The 19,175-nt window shown below is 35.0% G+C and overlaps 1 protein-coding gene across 1 annotated transcript in view; it reads left to right on the top strand.

Moving 5' to 3' along the window:
* The window catches only part of HDAC9 (histone deacetylase 9), a 526,228-nt gene that overhangs the window by 315,217 nt on the left and 191,836 nt on the right, over positions 1 to 19,175 (top strand). Inside the window, exons 17-20 of the mRNA XM_080818413.1 lie at positions 9,049 to 9,104; positions 9,349 to 9,436; positions 14,791 to 14,910; positions 15,264 to 15,361. Of these exons, the coding sequence (XP_080674539.1) occupies positions 9,049 to 9,104; positions 9,349 to 9,436; positions 14,791 to 14,910; positions 15,264 to 15,361 (362 nt within the window). The remainder of the gene's footprint in view (positions 1 to 9,048; positions 9,105 to 9,348; positions 9,437 to 14,790; positions 14,911 to 15,263; positions 15,362 to 19,175) is intronic.

Genomic DNA, 19,175 nt, shown 5'->3' on the forward strand with positions numbered 1-19,175 from the left:
TGCCCTAATTCCTTTTTCTCAACAGTTTTTCATACTGCGATTCTATTTACATAATGAAAAGTACCTGATTTTTTTGGTCAATTTGGTCCAAAAACTAGTCATGTTTCAAAAAGTTCAGGGAATTGAATTGTTGGACCTTGTGTCAGCTGAAACCTCTGATTGAAAAACTAAACAAATAGCTTTTAGGTGGGTTATTATTGCCTTACCAAGCCTCTCTTGATGATCCCCCCAACCTCCCAACAGAAACGACTTCATAGTGGATCCATTGTTACTATTTTTGTATCAGGCACAGCTTAAATTATGTGTAATATAAGCACCATCAAATACCTTGTCTCTTTTCTACCAGGAGACTGGTTTTTCATGACTGTGTTTATTCCTATCTGTAGCTACATTTTTGCCAGGATGAAGGCTGTAGGCATTATGGGCCACAGATGCCAGGCTTCCTAAGAACTGTTTTCCAGTTCTGTCATCAAGCTTCTTCCTTCTGGATTCTTCAGGGAGCAGGGCTGGCAGCTGCACATATGCTTCGGGGTCCACCGTTCAGTTAAACTGCTAATGCTGGGCTCCTGTTTTTCTGGCTCCCTTGAGCTCACTCAAAGAAACAAAATGGTATTCCCATATGTCCCTTATTGTTTTCTTGGCAAATCTCCCTACCTCCTTTAACCTCCCAGATTCTAGTATGTGAGAGACAAACTTTCTTTGTGAAATTTCCTTTCCTCAGAGGCTGTAGATTAATAGCATTGATTCTAAAGCAAACTGTCTTTTTAGAAAGTCCTTTTTAAAGTTGAAGTTAACTGGTTTTGAGGACTGTATTGGCATATTTCAAAATATTATGCATACCAGTGAATTGCTGTAAAAGGCAACTAGAAGACTCACCTTGATTTACTAATTTCAATGTCAAATTTTATAAGTGGTTTAGATATAATTAGGAGATACCTCTTGACTTAGTGTTCAAGTATTCTGCAATATAGTATTTTATCCTATTCTATTCCTTCCCTTCAGAAAGAATCACAAAACTAGATTTAATGTTTTATATGTAGAATTAACAATTGTTATACTGTGCTTCTCAAAGACTTGTAAAATTGAATACAAGTAGATGAAGTCTAGCATTTGTCAGTAGTAGGTCTTTGAGATGACATAATTTGATCCTCTCTTTCTCATAAAGATAGGCATAATAGGACAAACCCAACTATTTACAGTGTTTAGAAGACTTAATGCCTTTCCTTTTATTTCTAAATAAAATTTTATTCTAAAAAATTAAAGCTGGGGAGGGGAATTTACTATTCACATTATTGTTGCCAAGCTGTAAATCATGTGGGACTATTTTTCATCACAGATGTTTGTTAGCTGAAGAGGAAGACCTCAGAATACACAAAAGGTTCACAGTTACTATTCATTAGGAGCTTTTAGTGGGAGCTGGTATAAGTCATGTTGAACAAATGATAAACTGTATCATATCCATAATGGTCAACTTGAGATTGCAGGTATTTAACATCTTCTTAGCACTCCTGTGCCTGAGCTATTCCTGAAAAGGGGCACCTGAGCCAATTGCTTCACAAGTTCCTACAAGGTAAACAGAAGTGGGGGAAGCAAGGCAGGTGGAATGACTGTTTTTCTTTCTCTGCTCCTGAGTTGGTTTCCGATCATCTAAATCCCTAAATCCAGTATCAGGGAGTAAGTGGTAGGAGGGAAGGAATATTCATTCAACTTTTATGTATGATCTTCCCTTCCAAATTTTAACATCCAGTGATATCAACAAAGATAATGTGAACTATTTCCATTGAGCAATTTTCAGCTTCTTTAGCTGAAAGAATGGACCCTCATACTACTATGTTGATTGTAACCAGCACCATTTTGGATGAGGGGGAGAGCCGCAAATTCATACAAACCATCATAGGTATTTCACAAGGTGCTAGAGAATTTTGATGGACATTTTTGCCTTATTCCACTTTACTTACACCAGGGGGAAGGAAATACTTATAAATAAAGTACTTAATGTGACAAGATGAATACTGGTATTTATGTTTTAAATCCTGTTACAACAAATATTACCCCGCTTCACCAGAAAAAAAGCAAAGGAAAGGAAAGGAAAAATGAGAAGAAAGAAAGAAAATGAGAAAGGAAGGGAGATAAAGGAAGGAAGGAAGAAAGCCCATACAACAACTAAAACAGGATCTAACAGACAACATAATCATAATTTTTAAGAAACAAAAACTTACTATAATAGGAAAACTTTAGGACCTTCTATCCAATGAAGTCTTACAAAAGCATTATATCTCTACCATGTTTCTGACTTCTTCCCCCTGTGCAACTTAATATTAAGAACCCCAAACTTATTACTATAAATAATTTTAAAGTGTGTCAAACTAGCTAATGCATGCTTTATTTTTATTACTCTGGATCATCATATAAAAGACTTGTACACTTGACAAGCACATTTCTTGAGATGTTAAAAAGGGCACTTATGAGCATACAGATTTGTTGGGAGATTACGTTGTGCTAGCCTAGCATAGACATGTAAATTTCAAATTCTAGTTGCTTTCAGCACTTCTTTTTACTAGCGTCAAATAGTTTATTCACCAACATATTTGATAATTATAGTTATTATTGAATATCAAAGTAGATTAAAATATTTCTAACTATTTAAAAATGTTTGTATAAATGAATGTTTCTTAAAGTCATTTTCAAAATTGATAATGCATCAGTATGGATGCATTATGGATCTGGGGTAGCTGGGATTTTGGCCTCTCATGAAATATTTCAAGCACGTAAACCACTGCATATAAATTCCCAATTCTGCAACTATATTAGAAGCAATAATTCAACCATCACATCTTTACTTGGAAATACATGCTATAGAGTTTTTCCATGCTGTGCTTGGTTTTGATGCATAGTATTTCAATGAGGATTGATGCATAAGTACACTTAGAAACACTTTAGTGTTAATATTTAGACCATTGGGAGGTAATTACTGAGTTCTAAACTAGCAGTGCACTAAAAGAAATTTTAAAAACAGAATTCAGTCAGCTGGTTTGACATGCTCAATTAGTCTTTGGATAGTAGGTAGTTACATTATATGTAAAACAGTTTTCTAAGCAGGACAGATTTCTTTGATTTTAGTTTAGTTGTACAGTGTGGCTAGTCTTAAATGCTTTTTTTCAGGGGCTAGACCATCTGGGATTGAATCCCAGCCCTCTCACTTGCTGGTATGAACCTTGAGCAAGTTCTTTAATCTTTTTGTGCTTTGATTTTGTCATTCATGAAATGAGGATAATAATGTTATCTGCCCTCAGATGACGTTAGGATTAAATAAGTAATAAAATATTAGAGTTTATTATTTATCACATTTGTATTTGCATTATTTTATGTATTATATAGTACATGATAGCATTATAGTATAATGCTATTATTTGTCACTTTGCCTTGTTTATTTTGTTTTTATTAAGATGAAAGGCTTTTATGTATGTTTTTTATTGTCAAGACAACAATCCAATATAGGAAACAAATGATTACAGAGGGAAAGGGAAAAGTATAGGTGAGGTGTTTTTGAATAGGTAAGAGGCAGTGGGATTAAGTACTCAGGGAATTAATTGCTCTTAGGATCAGGGACTGGTAGGAGTAGATGGTTAGATCTGATTATGGAAAGATGAGGAAATTTTATTCTAATTGCTTCTGTTTTTTAATTGAAATAAGCTAGGTCATCAGCAAAGGGGAAAAAATGAGCAGGGATTAATGGAGATTTGAAGAAAGAGAAGAAAGTAGAAATAACTTTCCTAAAATAGAGTTAATTGGCTAAGGAATGTGGTACAGTTGCTGGGCATCTTGAAGAGCCTATCTGAGATTTGTGATCATGACTTCAGAGGAAGACCAGTTATGTCGCTTTTATATAGGCTTAGTTGCAGGAAGAGAACAGGTGTGAGTTATATTTAATTAGTTTTGTAATTTTATCAGGGGAATGTGTTGAAGGAAGAAAGGGACAAAGTGACTAGAAGTATTTATGGGCTGGATGTTTGTGCCCCCAAAATTTATAATGTTGAAGCTCTAACTCCTAATATGACTGTATTTGAAGACCTTTGGTCTGTGAGGAGGTGATAAAGGTGACAAGAAGTCATAGGGGTACGACCCTAATCTAATAGGACTAAAGCTCTTATAAAAAGGGGAAGAGATACTAGAATTCTCTCATTCCCTAGCCTTGTGTGTGTATACTCAGAAGAAAGGCCATATAAGGACCCTAGGGAAAAGGCAGATCTTTGCAGGCTGGGAAGAGTGCTTTTAACACAAACCCAACTCTGCCAGACCTTAATCTCAACTTTGGACCTTAATCTCAGCCTCCAGAACTAGAAAAGTTAATTTCTGTTGTTGAAGTCACCCAGCCTGTGGTACTTTGTTATAGTAGCCTGAGTGCACTAATATACCAGGGGAGTATATTGGGGGGAGAAAAGTACAAGATATCTGAAAGTATATGCAAGGAAGTGAATACAGTGATGGACCCTGAAGTCTCACCAGATAGGGAGGGAAGGAATATGGTGATAGGGATGAGTGATGGATAGCAAAAGTTCAATAAGGTCAATGAATTGGAAGTCTTGATTGTAGTTGGGGCATTAACTGGAAAATAGGATAGTAAGAGAATAGGATGTTTGACATTATGGAATAGATGTCTTACTGATAATGGCAAGGTCTAGGAATATGACTGTAAATGGAAGACAGAGTCATTGAAGACGAGGAATCAGATAACTGAAATATCAAGATATTGAATGTGTATGTATGTGTGGATGTTGAAATCACTAAGAATAATTACTGGAGGAATGATAGAAAAGCAGAACTTCAAACGGCAAAATACTCAAGGAGCGGATGTAGACTTAAGTAGATGGATTTGAGTGATATTTAGAATCAAATCAACAGGAATTGGTCATGAAAAATAAATAAATAACTAAATAAAATGAAATGGAGGAGGGTTAGGGAGAGGGAGCCATTAAGGATAACTCAGTTAAGGATAACATCACTCTCTGATGTGAGCCACTGGATGAATCATTGGTAAGTTAGAGAAGGCTGGGAGAAGATCAGCAGTTTGATTTTGGATATATTAAATTTGAAGTGAACTTCCAAGTGAATATTTAAGTGAAGATATTGAGTAGGTGGGCTAATAATTTTGGTCCGGTGCTCAGTGGAGGGCTTAAGCTAGAAATAGAAATCTGTGAAGTATCTGATGATGGGTGGTAATTGAATCCACAAGAGTGATGGCATTGCCTCGGAAGCAAGTGTGGAAAGAAGAGAGGAGAAGTCTAAGACTGGGCCATGAATAATTTTAATATTTGATGAGCAAGCTGAGGAGTAGGAGCATTCATGGGAGACTGATTAGGAAGTGGAAAGAGATGAATAAACCAGTGGAGCATGAAATCACAGAAACAAAGAGAAGAGAGTGTTTTTATTTTTATTTATTTTTTTTTTTGAGAGTGTTTTTAAAACGAAGATGTAGCCCATAGCGTTTGAAGTTGACAAGGGGCCCCATAGTCTGAGAGCATAAAAATGTCTTTGAAATTAGTAACATGGAGGCCATTGGTGACCTTAGTAAAAACTTCTTTAATGAACTAAGAAAGTGGAAGATAAATTAGAGATAGGTTATTGAGGCAGAGGTGAGGCCAAAGGAGACAGCAAGGTAGACCACCATTTCAAGAATTTTGCTTGCTAAAGGGGAAGAAAAGTGTAGAAATTGGAGGGATCAGTGGGATTAAGAATAGAGGCACATAGTAGATTGTACGTGTGTATATATTTGTATTGTTTTGGTATATATATATATAAATTTTTATTTTCAAGATGATGAAAATGAGCTTATTTAAATCTGAATGAAATATATATATAACTTGGAATTTTAATATGAATTTAGTATGTTAGTGAGAAAAATGTAATGTAAATGATGGTGGAAAAGTAGGAGGGGATGGGATCCTAACTGCAGGTGGTAAAATTGATCTTAGGAGGACTAACATTTCCTCTAGTGTAACAGGAGGCAAAAGAAATTAGACTGCTTGAGGACTCAGTCTCAGTCATCTTACTGTGTTTATCTTTTCTCTCTGGGTGTGATCTGATCCTTTCTTACAAGAAAGTATTGTGGAGGGTGGGTGCATTGGGTTTTATGCTTTCAAAGCAGCAGTGAGACACAAGGTGTACACCAGTTCCGTCTTTTCTGAATGCAGGCTTGCATGGTGTGAGAGAGAAAGCAGCTACCACTTGAGCAGATTGTGGAAGAAGCAGCCCCCTTCTAGGCTTTGGCTGTGGGAAGGGGGGGCACTCAGAAAAGACAGGGAAAATATAGGGCTGTTTGCCATTAATGAGAGCACAGTGGAAGCTTTGGGTGGATCATAATCATAATGACCCAGAAAAGATTTGTTATTGCAAGAAAATAATTTTCAACCCCAGATGAAGCAGTTTTAGAAGCAGTTTAGCAAAATGGTAGAGGTTACTTTGGAAAATTATAAAGTGAAAGGCACACTCCTTTCTCAAGGAATTTGGCTGTAAGAGAGAGGAGAAAAATAGAAATCAAATACTATTTGACTTTTTTCCCTCTATAAATTAGCTAATTATTTATGTGATTTTACTTCCATGTTGTTCCTTAACATGATTTCTATTCAGGTTGATTTTTTAAAATAAATTCTTTATTTTTTAAAGTTATTGTTTAAATTCTAGTTAATATACAGTATAAAGTTCGTAAATAATACTTTCTAAAATCCTTTGGTCTAGGCCATGTCATACTTTCCCTCCTGCCCAGAATATGCTTTAAAATTTTTCTCTACCTTTATGACCACAGCTCTTCCTATAAGACCAATTCAAATGTACGTTTCAACTTTCTCTTTGCTTTACATTTTCATTATGAAATAATTAGTGTTTATTGTAAAACCATTTTCAAAAAATATGAAATTATAAATTTAAAATAACCCATGCAATACTATCACTCAGCGATATCATAATGTGTCTGTTATTTTTAACACTAATACTTCCAAAGTTGATATCTTTCTGTTCCACTCAATATTTATAATAACAACATTTTAATGGCTGACTAATATTCCATGGTATAGATTTACCATAATTCACTTGCACATTCTCCTAGTATTAGCTAACTTATGTAATTTCCATTTTTCCTATTGTAAATAAAACATCTTTTATATAAATGCTTGCCTACAAGCATAGTAACACCTTTAGGGCAAAAATCCTTTAAGTATATTAGTAATTGAAAGGGTAAATGTTTTTTAAAGGCTCTAAATATATAGAGAGATGGATTATTTTCCAGGAATGCTTTAATAAATTATCTTCTCGTAGGCAGCATTTGTGAGTTATGAAGTACCATTGCATTGTTAGCATAGAGTATTGAAAAAAAATCTGATTTCCTGGGTGGAAAAGTGTTTTTCCATTAGGATTTTCATCTACTTTTGTTTAATTACTAATTTTATTGAATATTTTTTCTTATAGTTATTGATCACTGGAATTTTTTCTTCTTTGTATTGTCTCTCCATGCCCTTTCCCTGTAAAACATAGTAGTTTTCTTTTTAAAGCATATTTGTTTTAATTGAATTGTAAAAGATCATTAGTATTATGAATCCAATTACAGAAATTCATTACATGCTAATTATATTACCTTGTATTATATTTGTTTCATCCTGTTGCCTTCCTAATAAGATATATTGCACCTATCATAATCTTTACTTAATAATCTATCCTCAGAATTCCTATAGCACACTAAAGTGTCACTCTTCAATCTCAAAATTTCAGTCTGTTTGGTCTTATGTGGTTCATTTAATAGTTTCTCTCATATTAGTCTTTTACTGCCAGAAAGATAGTATCTTAAGAACTGTTACAGGAAATATGTTTATCACCATTCCCACATTTAAAATTGGTATTGTGTTATTTGACTTCTAGTTTGCTTCTGAAATTGTCATTATGTATATGCTCATCCAAATGTGTAACAAATTAATCATTGTATGTTGGTTACCATAACATCCTAGAAAAATTGATGTATATTTAAAGTCCTAGGGAATAGATTCTTTTTCTTGATATTATCTTTATGCTTGTAGTAAGATGTGGGAAAAAATACCCCTGGGGTATGTTAAAATTACTTCAAAAGTTTTAGGTTTCTATATTAAAGAAATATCTTTGCGTACGTTACTTGAATCTTGATCTTAGGAGGACTTGATCTTAGGAGTTAAGTGAAAGGTGGTGTGAACCATCTGATGAATGATTTTTTTTCATGTCAAGCAACCCAACTTTTCTGAGCATGCTGGCTTTATAAGGATTTATAGTTCCTTGCCTTCATGCTGGAGTTACTTCAGCTTTCCGTGATGCATTCCAACTAATCTGGAGGTTAAGGCATTCCTTGATCATGGATAGATCTGATTGCTACTCAGCCCTGGAATTCTTTATAAAATTCCAGAATGTGGGCTAGAAATTGACTTAGGGAATCCAATAAAGTTGCAAGTCTTGGCAGTCATCCAAGCTAAATTTATAGACTGGAAGAAATATGGGCCTTCCATTGTTCTCTTTTTCACCTTTCTGGGTTTCTTTTGTGTGTATGTGAGTGTGTGAGTATAAATTTATCATTTTGCTGACAATGGAGTGGAAATTACCATTAAGAGAATCCAGCTAAAGAATTTTCACTTTGGATCTTCCCTGGTCTTTCCAAATTTTAACCCAAACCTGCACCAAAGTGAATTTCTTCTTCCTCTGTAGGATGTTATTTTCATAAAATAAGAAGTTGTTCTTGAAAATGAATCATGCTAGTATAACAGCTGATATATATATTTGCCAGCTAGGTACAACTCCTGAATCCCTGTTCTTCCCCTTGCTCTGTAGGAGCCTTCTTTTTGAGACATGATCTGATAAAATGTTATCATATATGTTGTTTCTGTTCATTCTCAGAAAAGGCAGTGGGGTCAAGAAAAGAAGCTCTGAAGGCTTCTTAGAGACTTGAATATTTTTGTGCACACCTGATGCTCTGTGGTACATGGAGATCCAGGCAATCCTCCCATATCTGAGCATTGAAAACCTGTCTTATTTTTACAGAATGGGTTTGCTGTTGTAAGGCCCCCAGGCCATCATGCTGAAGAATCCACAGCCATGTAAGTACCAGGGACTGTTGCCCATCTCTAAGCACCACGGTTCCTGGCGGTCACCTGCCCCGTGCATGTCTCTGAAGCCTCTAATTGTTAGCAGATGGACTGAAAAATCTTGCAAGGTACTCCCAGAAGCAGATTTATGGCTTCAGAGATCATATAGCATTTTAAAAAATGCTCTGAACATTATTTATAATGGTTTTCCTGGCTGATTTGCTTTCTTATTTCTCTGTTCTTCTCTATTCCACAGGGGGTTCTGCTTTTTTAATTCAGTTGCAATTACCGCCAAATACTTGAGAGACCAACTAAATATAAGCAAGATATTGATTGTAGATCTGGTATGTATTCCTGGCCAGAGCTGCATTTTCAGTGACTCTAGATAAAAGGGAGTGTATTTGTATTTCTCTTTTAGGTTGTCCTGCTTTTAGCACTTGCAAACAACTGACGGGTGTGTTTCCTTTGAATGTGGAAACTCATTAAATTCAGGATTGCAGTTCTGAAACCATAAACATTCACGTTTCACTTTCATGGTGTTAACTGCAATTTAATGAGAAGAAGGCGCAGATCAGGGCAACTTTTATGATCCTTAAATGAATTGATACTTCCACAGTTAAAATAACCCAACAGAACCTGAATTTACTTTTCCCTGCAGAATATAGACTTTAAATAGTCAGATGTGCTGGAAAGAATGCTGTTGCTTTGGTAACCAATTGGCCACTTCCCCTGGTTAGCAATCATGTTGCTTGTTGTGCAACAGTGGTATTATTAAAACAAGTCAGCATGTCATTCTTTCTGAAAAGATCTGAGATCATGTATGCCAGTTTGGGATGACTCCCGGCAGGAACCCTGAGTGATTAAAAGTCAGAGGCATTAGATTAGTCTTGCATTTTAACATGATGCATTCTTACACAATAGAGTTATAATTTGCTTAACAAATGGTTTGTTTAAATGCAGATGACACTTGGCATGTTGTCTATAGTATATTCATGAATAATGAGCTGGAGATCTGCCCCATACAAAAAGGCCAACCCAGGAAAGGGCGAAAGAGAGCTGACTGGTGATTTATGAGCCCCGTTTTCGGTTTGCCTCTAGTTCATGAGGAGGTGTAATAGGTTGTCTGACAAAGCATAGACAGGAAATGAACCCTGGCATCCAAAGAGAACCTGCTACATCTGCACTTAATTAATTTTTGCAGGTGATAAAAGATTTAAAGGCAAAATATGTTAAAAGTTTTTTTGAAGTGCAAGGCTTAATAGTCTAAATCTTGTTCATATCTGCACTCATAATTAAATCTTATTGGGAAGTCGTGGCCTCACCATCCAGCCCTCTGATTCAGTTAAGCAAGTAAACTAAAGGGTTTTAGAAAGCACGAACAAAGCCATGTGAAGAAATACTTAGTTGAGTTGAAAAGAAGATAAAAGGAATGAAAGACTGATAACCATTTCTAATGCTGGGTAGGAATGGATGTTTTCCACATACTGTAGTGTCGCTACCCAGAAGCACTTTGGTGCTAAGAACTTTCCATGTATTTTCCAAATATGGTTGAGTTTCACTGTAGGTCATAGTTCACCATTAAAAAAAAATGTGTTGAAGGCCTAGATATACTACAAAAGCAAGGTCTTTAAAGGTCTTAAAATTTTATAAAAATGAGAACATCAGTACCTCTATTCCCATGTACATACAAAATGACATTTTCATTAATTGGTATTTATAGATTTGTATGATTCTAACATAGTAAATTTAAAAAGTAATTTAATACAGTTCTAGTACTATAACTTCTGCTAGAAACATAAGCCAAGAACTTAGAGAAAGGATAGCAGATGAAGACCAAGGATTGTGGAGAAATTTTTCAAAGCTTTCTAAATTTGTCAGAATTATGCAGGAAGGAGATTGGTAAACTGTCCTATCCTTAGAAATCTTTTAGTATTACTTTCTAAGAAATCTCCTCTGCTATCGTTTTATGGTTCTATGGAGATAATCAATAATTGTTAAGAGTCTCTTTGAAAGCACATTTATGATAACCAAACTCTAAAGTAATGAATTATACAATAGACTTGGGAGCTAAAATGGCTTGCTTGTGATAGATTTGTCTGTAAAGTTTTTTTTTTAATATTTAATATGTATCTATGTTAAATATGTAATGTTTATATTTTTATATATTAATACAAGACTGCTCTAGATAATTCAATATGATTTATAAAATAAGTTGGTTGGAAGCTCCAAGGAGTGTCTTGTAAGCTTACTGGCCTTTGATTGTAAATTTGCTCTGTTATCCAATCATTAAGGATACTGATTTCCCAGCAGGCTGTAGTAGAGGAGAAGTTTTTGTTTCAAATCCTCCAAATATATGAAGTTCTGTCCAAAGGGTTGCCTCTGAGATCACCACCAGCCCGCATATTCTTACTTTCAGGTCTTCCAAATTCTGCAGCTGCAGGGATACTTTGAGGAAATTCCCTTGTTTCTTCCAGCTGCGGAGAAGGAAGTTTTAAAATGCCACGTGGCGCAGAAACATCCGTTCTCCCTGGCTGACAGGTCTATTCTGCAAGTTAGCAAAGGAGAAGTGAAGGTTCTTCAATGGCAAAAGAATTTAATTCCTGCGTACCCAAAGTCACTAACTTTAGCTAATCAGTGTGAATTGGCTCCACAGATTCTTGGGCCAAGAGAGGGCAAAGCTACTCCATTGTCCAACAACTAGTTTCAGCATTTTTACATGCCTAGTAAATAGAGAGCCAAAGCTTAATTCACCTCTTATTTGGGGCCACAGCCAAATTCAGGGGCACTGAATATTTTGGGTGGGAATGATTCTAGTTGATGTGTGGAGCTTATTCATTCCAGTTCTCTTTCTGGGGAGAGTCCAGAGACATTCAGATTGGTGAGGAAAGGGAGCAGGTGCACTTGCTTTTCAACTCACAAAAGACTCTTCATTGTGTTTGGGGCATGAACCATCCCCGAAAGTAGGATTTGCATGTATGATTCAGGTAGCCCTTATGCAGTGTGACTTTCAGTTGAAAATAATACCTTTTAGACTTAATTTATTAAAGTCACATCACGTGGCCTAGATTTGGGGTAAATTCATTGTTAGTTAAGCACCAAATTTAATAATTGTCAAAAGTGCCTATACTAAATAATTATAAGTGATAAAGTAGCTGGTCAAATAGATGATTTATTTAAAGGTCTTTTAGCATTATAATGAGAATATATTGGCTCTAAATCCTTATAGAAAATAAATTTTCACAGTATGTTTTTAACCAATAAAAATATTGAAATGATTTTTCAGCATTTCCCAATATATTTTAGAAATAAGGTCAGTTTTGAGTCCTTTAATGTTTCATTTCATCTCATTACCATAGTAATTCCTCACAGTCACCAACAATTTTCTTACATTAGTTTAGTATATATTCGTTGTTATGGAGAGAAAATTCTGAGATCGTACCTGAGTAGTAAGTACTTTCTATGAATATTTTGCAGCAGAGAAAGCTGAAAAAGTATTCTCAAGGTTACACTGTAAATTATTGCCCAAAACTAAAGGCATATTTAGGTTTACCTTTATTCCTAAATACTTTGTGAATATGAACATGAAATCAAAGATTATCCAAGTATTTTCAGAATGGATTTATGTATTTTAATGAATAATGTCTGTTGAACCTTTATTAGACTATAGGCAAGATTATATTTCTTATTCAGAAGTGTATGTAATGAGTACCTAACACGTTTTTCAAAAATAAATGATTTTATATCTAAGACAATTCATCATCTTTTATTTGACCTTTTTAAATAAACCATCACAGCATCACTACAGAAATATAAGTAATCAGGGCATTATTTTTCTGGTTTTCAAAGTGTAGACCCATTTAGGGCCAGAGCAAATTTTTCTTACAATGCTGACTAAAAATTCTATCATGTAGTAAAAATGCAGACATTCCTTCCTTGTTGTTTTCCATAGTATCTTGTTTGTCCATCCTCTAGGTATCTAGTAGCAAACTCAAAAGACGTTGTGAGTTTGTTTCATTTTTGTTCAGATAAAGGAAAATAGTTTTGCTATTCTGCCTTCTTTTTATTTATTTTTTTTGATCATTCAGAAATCCAGGGATTAGTATATTTTCAGTAAGTTATTTTTTTCCCCTGATGTGTATGCCTTGAGCCAAAACAAATTTCTGGTTGCATACCTTCCCCAATATTTTATGATTCCTTAATTGATTTTGGATATGTATGTAATGTAAGAGGAGGGGATGATTAGTGTATGTCTACACTGGGTAACAAGTTCAATGCAGGCTTTCAGAATCCAATGAAGGGAGGCTTTGGTGGTATTTAGTGAGGGAGTTTTGGGCTAGAGATTGAGGTGAAGACAAGTTATATAAACCTCAATAAGGAGCAGTGATGACCACCACTCTTACTTCACAGATTTGCTAACAGGATCAAAGAGGTAATGAATATTAAGTATAAATTAACATATGATGGCTATAAGTTTGGCCTTGAGTGTCAGAAATAGATTCAATTTCTATTTTATTTTATTTTATTTTATTTTATTTTATTCAGGAGATACTAGGAAACATATTATTTGAGCTTCTTAGCACTTGAGGTCTTCCAGTGAAGACATTTTTTAAAATGCTATTATTAGTTATATTTTTCGTATTTCTTTCAGCAGTTCCAGCATATGTCTATATCATAAAACAATAGAACCAGCAACTAACTGTAAAGAGTTAAATTATTATTATATACAAATGTCCTAAGAATTTTTTCATTCATTTTAATGATATAGGATTTTTTTTTTTTTTTTTGAAGAGATGGTGTGGTGTGGAGGTGGGGGGACAAAAAAGAAAAGAAAGGAGGCTAAGGAAGAGAGCTATGATATAATATCAAAATTAGGTAGATTGGACAAGTTTGCATGAAGCTCTGTGCCATCTTTTTGCGTGGCCCAAGTGATTTAATAGCTGATGAGCTCATGCTCCTGTGTCTTCAACTCTTGCCATCACGATTTTACCAAAATAAAGTATGAAGTCCTTTTGCATCTGGCGTCTCTTTTGAAGTAATTCTAACTGCTGAGGGATTGCTAACTGAACTGAATGCTCCAAGAAGGCCAATTTACTCAGCTGGTTGCAAAGCCTTTGACCTTAATGGTGGGACTTGGCAAATCAATGCATACATGTATGTTTAGTGTTCTGTCAAGAATTGTGAAAATGCTTTGTAAGCCATAGATCCTTCTGCAAAATACTAGTTTGTAGTTTAAACATTAGTCTTTCTTCAGAGGCCAATGAGGCTAGTTAATTAAGCCTGAGGGGTTATGAACTGTTGGCAGTTAATAAGTCATAAAATTCCTCCATAAAACAGGATGCGAGATTCCATCACTGAAGCAAAGAGTACAAAGGGCCGGTGTATAAATATCTAATTGTACCAAAGGACTGGGCTTTCTCAATGACTGCTCATCTGGAGTCTCCAGGGCATGTTCGCTGTGGTTTCCTGATTTTTAGAAGCCAGTTTAAAAAATGAGTGCATTAAAGGGTAATTTGCCTGAAAGTTCAGGAAGTAAAGGGGGTGGTGTGGAAGCAAGCTGAACAGGAGAAAAAAGGAGGGACATAGTGAGAAGACAGAAAATGAGAAGGAGGGTGGGGTAGAAAGGGAACTAGAAATAAGAAAAGTTGTCTTCACGCAGTTAACATTACTGTATTTGTCATCTGTTTTCTTTTCCTTGTAGGATGTTCACCATGGAAATGGTACACAGCAGGCCTTTTATGCTGACCCCAGCATCCTGTATATTTCACTCCATCGCTATGATGAAGGGAACTTTTTCCCTGGCAGCGGAGCCCCAAATGAGGTTCGGTTTATTTCTTTAGAGCCCCACTTTTATTTTTATCTTTCAGGTAATTGCATTGCATGATTACCCCTAATTTTCTTGTCCTTTGCTGGTGTTTTAAATTACACGAGATTACTGAATTGTCCCATGGGACCAAGAACCAGTGCAGAACAAGTGCATAACCCAGAGCACTGGTTGTCAAGCAAGGTTGGGCTGATTTGACATGTTGTTTGATGCTTATTTCAAGAGCTCACATGTGTTTGTTTTCCTCTCTTTTTGCTTTCTTCCCTGCACCCTCCTCTACCCACTTTGTTGTGGGGTTTTTCTGTTTGTTTGTTTTTGTTTGTTTTTTTGTTTTGTTTTTTTCTTCCTAGGTTGGAACAGGCCTTGGGGAAGGATACAATATAAATATTGCCTGGACAGGTGGCCTTGATCCCCCCATGGGAGATGTAGAGTACCTTGAAGCATTCAGGTTGGTACTTCTTTTTCTGAAACTGGCAAATTAGAAAAGAAATGTCCATTGAAACGACACCAAATGTAAAAGAGAAATGTAAGTTTTAAATAAGGAAAAAGTGGCTAAAGGAGCCATTCCATTAAATGTTCAAAAAACATTTTGTTTAGGGACCTGAATATAGCTCCAAAGCCACATAAAGAATATGTGTAAGAAAAAAGGTACATCAAGACCTACTTGTAGTTCTACAGGTATATTGGCCAATGGCCCAGGCATGCTACGCCCTCTCTGCCAAAAAGAGAAGGGAAAAAAATTTATTAAGTAATTCTGGAAACTTTTGCCTCTTCTAGCAATATTGTCATTTAGAATGGACAGTAGCGTATTAGATGCTCTGATAAGGCCTTCATTACCCACATAACTTTGTTGAACAGGCATTTCCCAAACTTCATTGGACTACAGATTTCATTTTTCACATAGCACCACTCAATATTCTTGGTTCTGCAGAGCTAACTCACTTTTGGAATGTTGCTTAGTCATCTCATTTCATGGTAGAGTAAATGACTTTTCTCTTTCATAAAATATTTTACCTCTAACATTAAACATCAACTGATTAATTAGTTGTTTTCAGTTTTTGTACAAAATGCAGGGAATAATTTAAATGTATGTTTATATATAGTGTATTTTGCTACTTGGTGCTTCTAAACAAAGAACTTTTAAAATTAAGCAAGAAATGCAACAAATCAAAAGCTATCTTTTTGAATATTGAATTTTTTTTAGAAAAAGGCATTTTTTTATTGTCTAGAGTTAAAAAAATATTTTCAGTCCTTGGAAAGGACTGTTTTACAGACAAATATCAGATTGTGTTAATATATACTCACTTGCAAGATTTTAGGAGATTTTAACCCATTGGTAATGCATGATTTTGGGGTGTTTTGTTTAGTTGAAAGCAAAAACAAACAACTACATAAGAAACCTTAAAAACATTATTTTTAAATTTATCATTTATAAGTTCCCAAAGGGGAATATCCTATTGCTAATACATTTGAAACGTAAGGAAATAATAGGGAGATTTTTCAGTAAGTGAAGTGTGGGTGAGTTTCTACTGTTCTATATATAATGCATACTTCAATTTCTCATTTGAGAGTCATTTTTCATTTGAAAACAGGCATAGGAAAAATGATAGAAAATCGCTATTTTCAAGAAAATATGTTGAAAGTAAATGTATTTGGTTTGGTTTTGGGATATTAAGGAAAATTCTACACACATTCCAGATTTTTACTTTGAAAATATATATATTTCTCTTCAAATATATACCCTATTTATAGAAAAAAATAGCTGAAATAACTTTACTTAACAACTTGTGTTGTCTATGAAGATATTTTAGGTTAATCTACAATAAAACTAAAAAAAACTGCATTAAGAGACTTTCGGAGTTTCATTATTATAAATTCTGTTTACCTGTATTTGCAACTTAAATGTTATTCTTATCTTAGAGGAACTCTAATGGGATAATAGACTTTAATATTGTATCACATATGAATTTATTTGTTTACCAAGTTAACTTGATAACTTGCATGATACATTAAGTTGTCAATCTTACTATAACAAATGATTATATACCACTGATCTATAATACAGAATTCTTAGTTTTTTATTATCATAATACTATTTGGGGTACTATGGCTTTACTTAAAAATGAATTATGCATACCCAGCCAGGAAGGAGAATTTATATTTTGTACTACTTGTTCTCACATCACAAAGTGAGTGATGGGTAAGAATGTTTACAAAGAACCCCTTTGAACACAACAATTTCATTAAATAATTAAATAAGTATTAATATTAATTATAATAAAGTATATATTAACATATATTATAATATATATTATATGACATACATTATAACATATTAACATATATTAAGTATATGTTATTGTTTTTTGAATGAAAATTAAGTGAACCAGGGCTCCTGAAAGTGACTTAATATCCTCAAGATTGGTACCTTCCTTTTGCCTGAATGTGGACACTTTATATTAGCAAACTTTTCTATAGTTTCCAGTGCAGTCACCATTTCTAAGCTTAATTAGAGGAGGCAATATTATTTAGCTAGACTGCAGAAATGTAAAACTGCATCTTTTAATGTTCATAGTTATTTAAGAACCATATTTAAACCATAATAATTGGGACGCCTGGGTGGCTCAGTTGGTTAGGCGGCTGCCTTCGGCTCAGGGCATGATCCCAGCGTCCTGGGATCGAGTCCCACATCGGGCTCCTTGCTCGGTGGGGAGCCTGCTTCACCCTCTGCCTCTGCCTGCCACTCTGTCTGCCTGTGCTCGCTCTCTCTTTCTCTCTCTCTGACTAATAAATAAATAAAATCTTTTAAAAAATAAAATAAACCATAATAATTAATTTTGAACTATACTGTGTTTGATGTTTGACTTGTATGACTAGAAGTACTTGGGAGCTTGACATAGAGGAATCAAGAAAGTAAGTCATCCATTCAAAAAGATTCATACAACAGATTGTATTCCAGGCACAGTGATAAGCACTTGGAATTTTGAGCTAACTTGCTCTCAAGAATCATAAAAGAAGTGATTGATACTGTTCTAGAAAATGGGTATGGTTAGACATAGAGAGGATAAAATGATGAACTCTTCCTGAAGGCTTTCAGGAAGTATTGTTCAACCTGTACTTTCAAGGATGAGTGGGCATTTTCAAGGGGTAAAGGAATTGGAGTGGGGGGTACTCATAATAGAAAAAGAGAGTAGACTGTGAAAAGCATTTAGTCATGAAATGATCTTGCTCTCTTGGCTTAAGAGCATAGGGGTGCGATTGCCTGGCAGGAGTGGAGATTATACTCCATAAACTTTTTTTTGTTGGCAAAGAATGGGAATATATAAATTCCTTTCTAATCTGGGGCTTTTGTGAAATATACTCCAATATAATTTTTGATGTAGTATTACCTTATAAGCATATGCTTCGTAATATCATGTAGTTACCTTGTTTACCAGTATTAAAACTGAAGATCTTTTTGGCATCTTTTGTGGGTGTACAATATGGAGATGGTGGAAAAAGTAAATGGTGCCTTTTCTTTTTTCTTAATTTTTAATTGTTTCTGGACTGCGATAAGTATCTTGGAAGGGAAAGCCTCTCTCTGTGAAGCTATAGGGGGATATAAGGAGGCTGCTTATTTTACCAGCCTACATTTGTCATGTATATTATTCTTGTTTCTATTATGTATTTTTTCTATAGCAAAAAGACTATTGCAGGCAAACAAAAAGTTTTCATGTTTGCTATAAGTTATCCCCCAAATTACTGAAGGATATATTTAAGATTTTTCTTGAGTTTTTAAAATGTTCAGTAATGTCAAATATCTTTTATGTGGAACTAAAAGGTATTCCAAGGCTGCCATTTTAGGGGCACCTGGGTGGCTCAGGTGGTTAAGCATCTGCCTTCAGCTCAGGTAATGATCCCAGGGTCCTGGGATAGAGCCTTGCATCAGTCTCCTTGCTCAGCAGGGAGCCTGCTTCTCCCTCTCACTCTGGGTGCCTACATGCTGCTACTCCTGCTTGTGCTCTCTCTCTCTCTCTCTGTCAAATAAATAAAATCTAAAAAAGAAAAATAAATAAAGGGGGGGGGAGGGAGTCCTGGGGGTCTCCTTCCTTCCTGCCACCAAGCCTACCATTTTATAAAATAATTACATTTTGATTGAGGTCTTATATTCTTACATGCCAGGTCTTAGATTAGAAATTTTATAAACATTATAGCTAATTCTTAAGCGCTTTGTATAAGGCACAGAACTTCTAATTGTAGAGGCCACGGTGTGAACTCAGTTT

The sequence above is a fragment of the Martes martes genome (genome assembly GCF_963455335.1).
Source record: "Martes martes genome assembly, chromosome: 11".
Classification (NCBI taxonomy): domain Eukaryota; kingdom Metazoa; phylum Chordata; class Mammalia; order Carnivora; family Mustelidae; genus Martes; species Martes martes.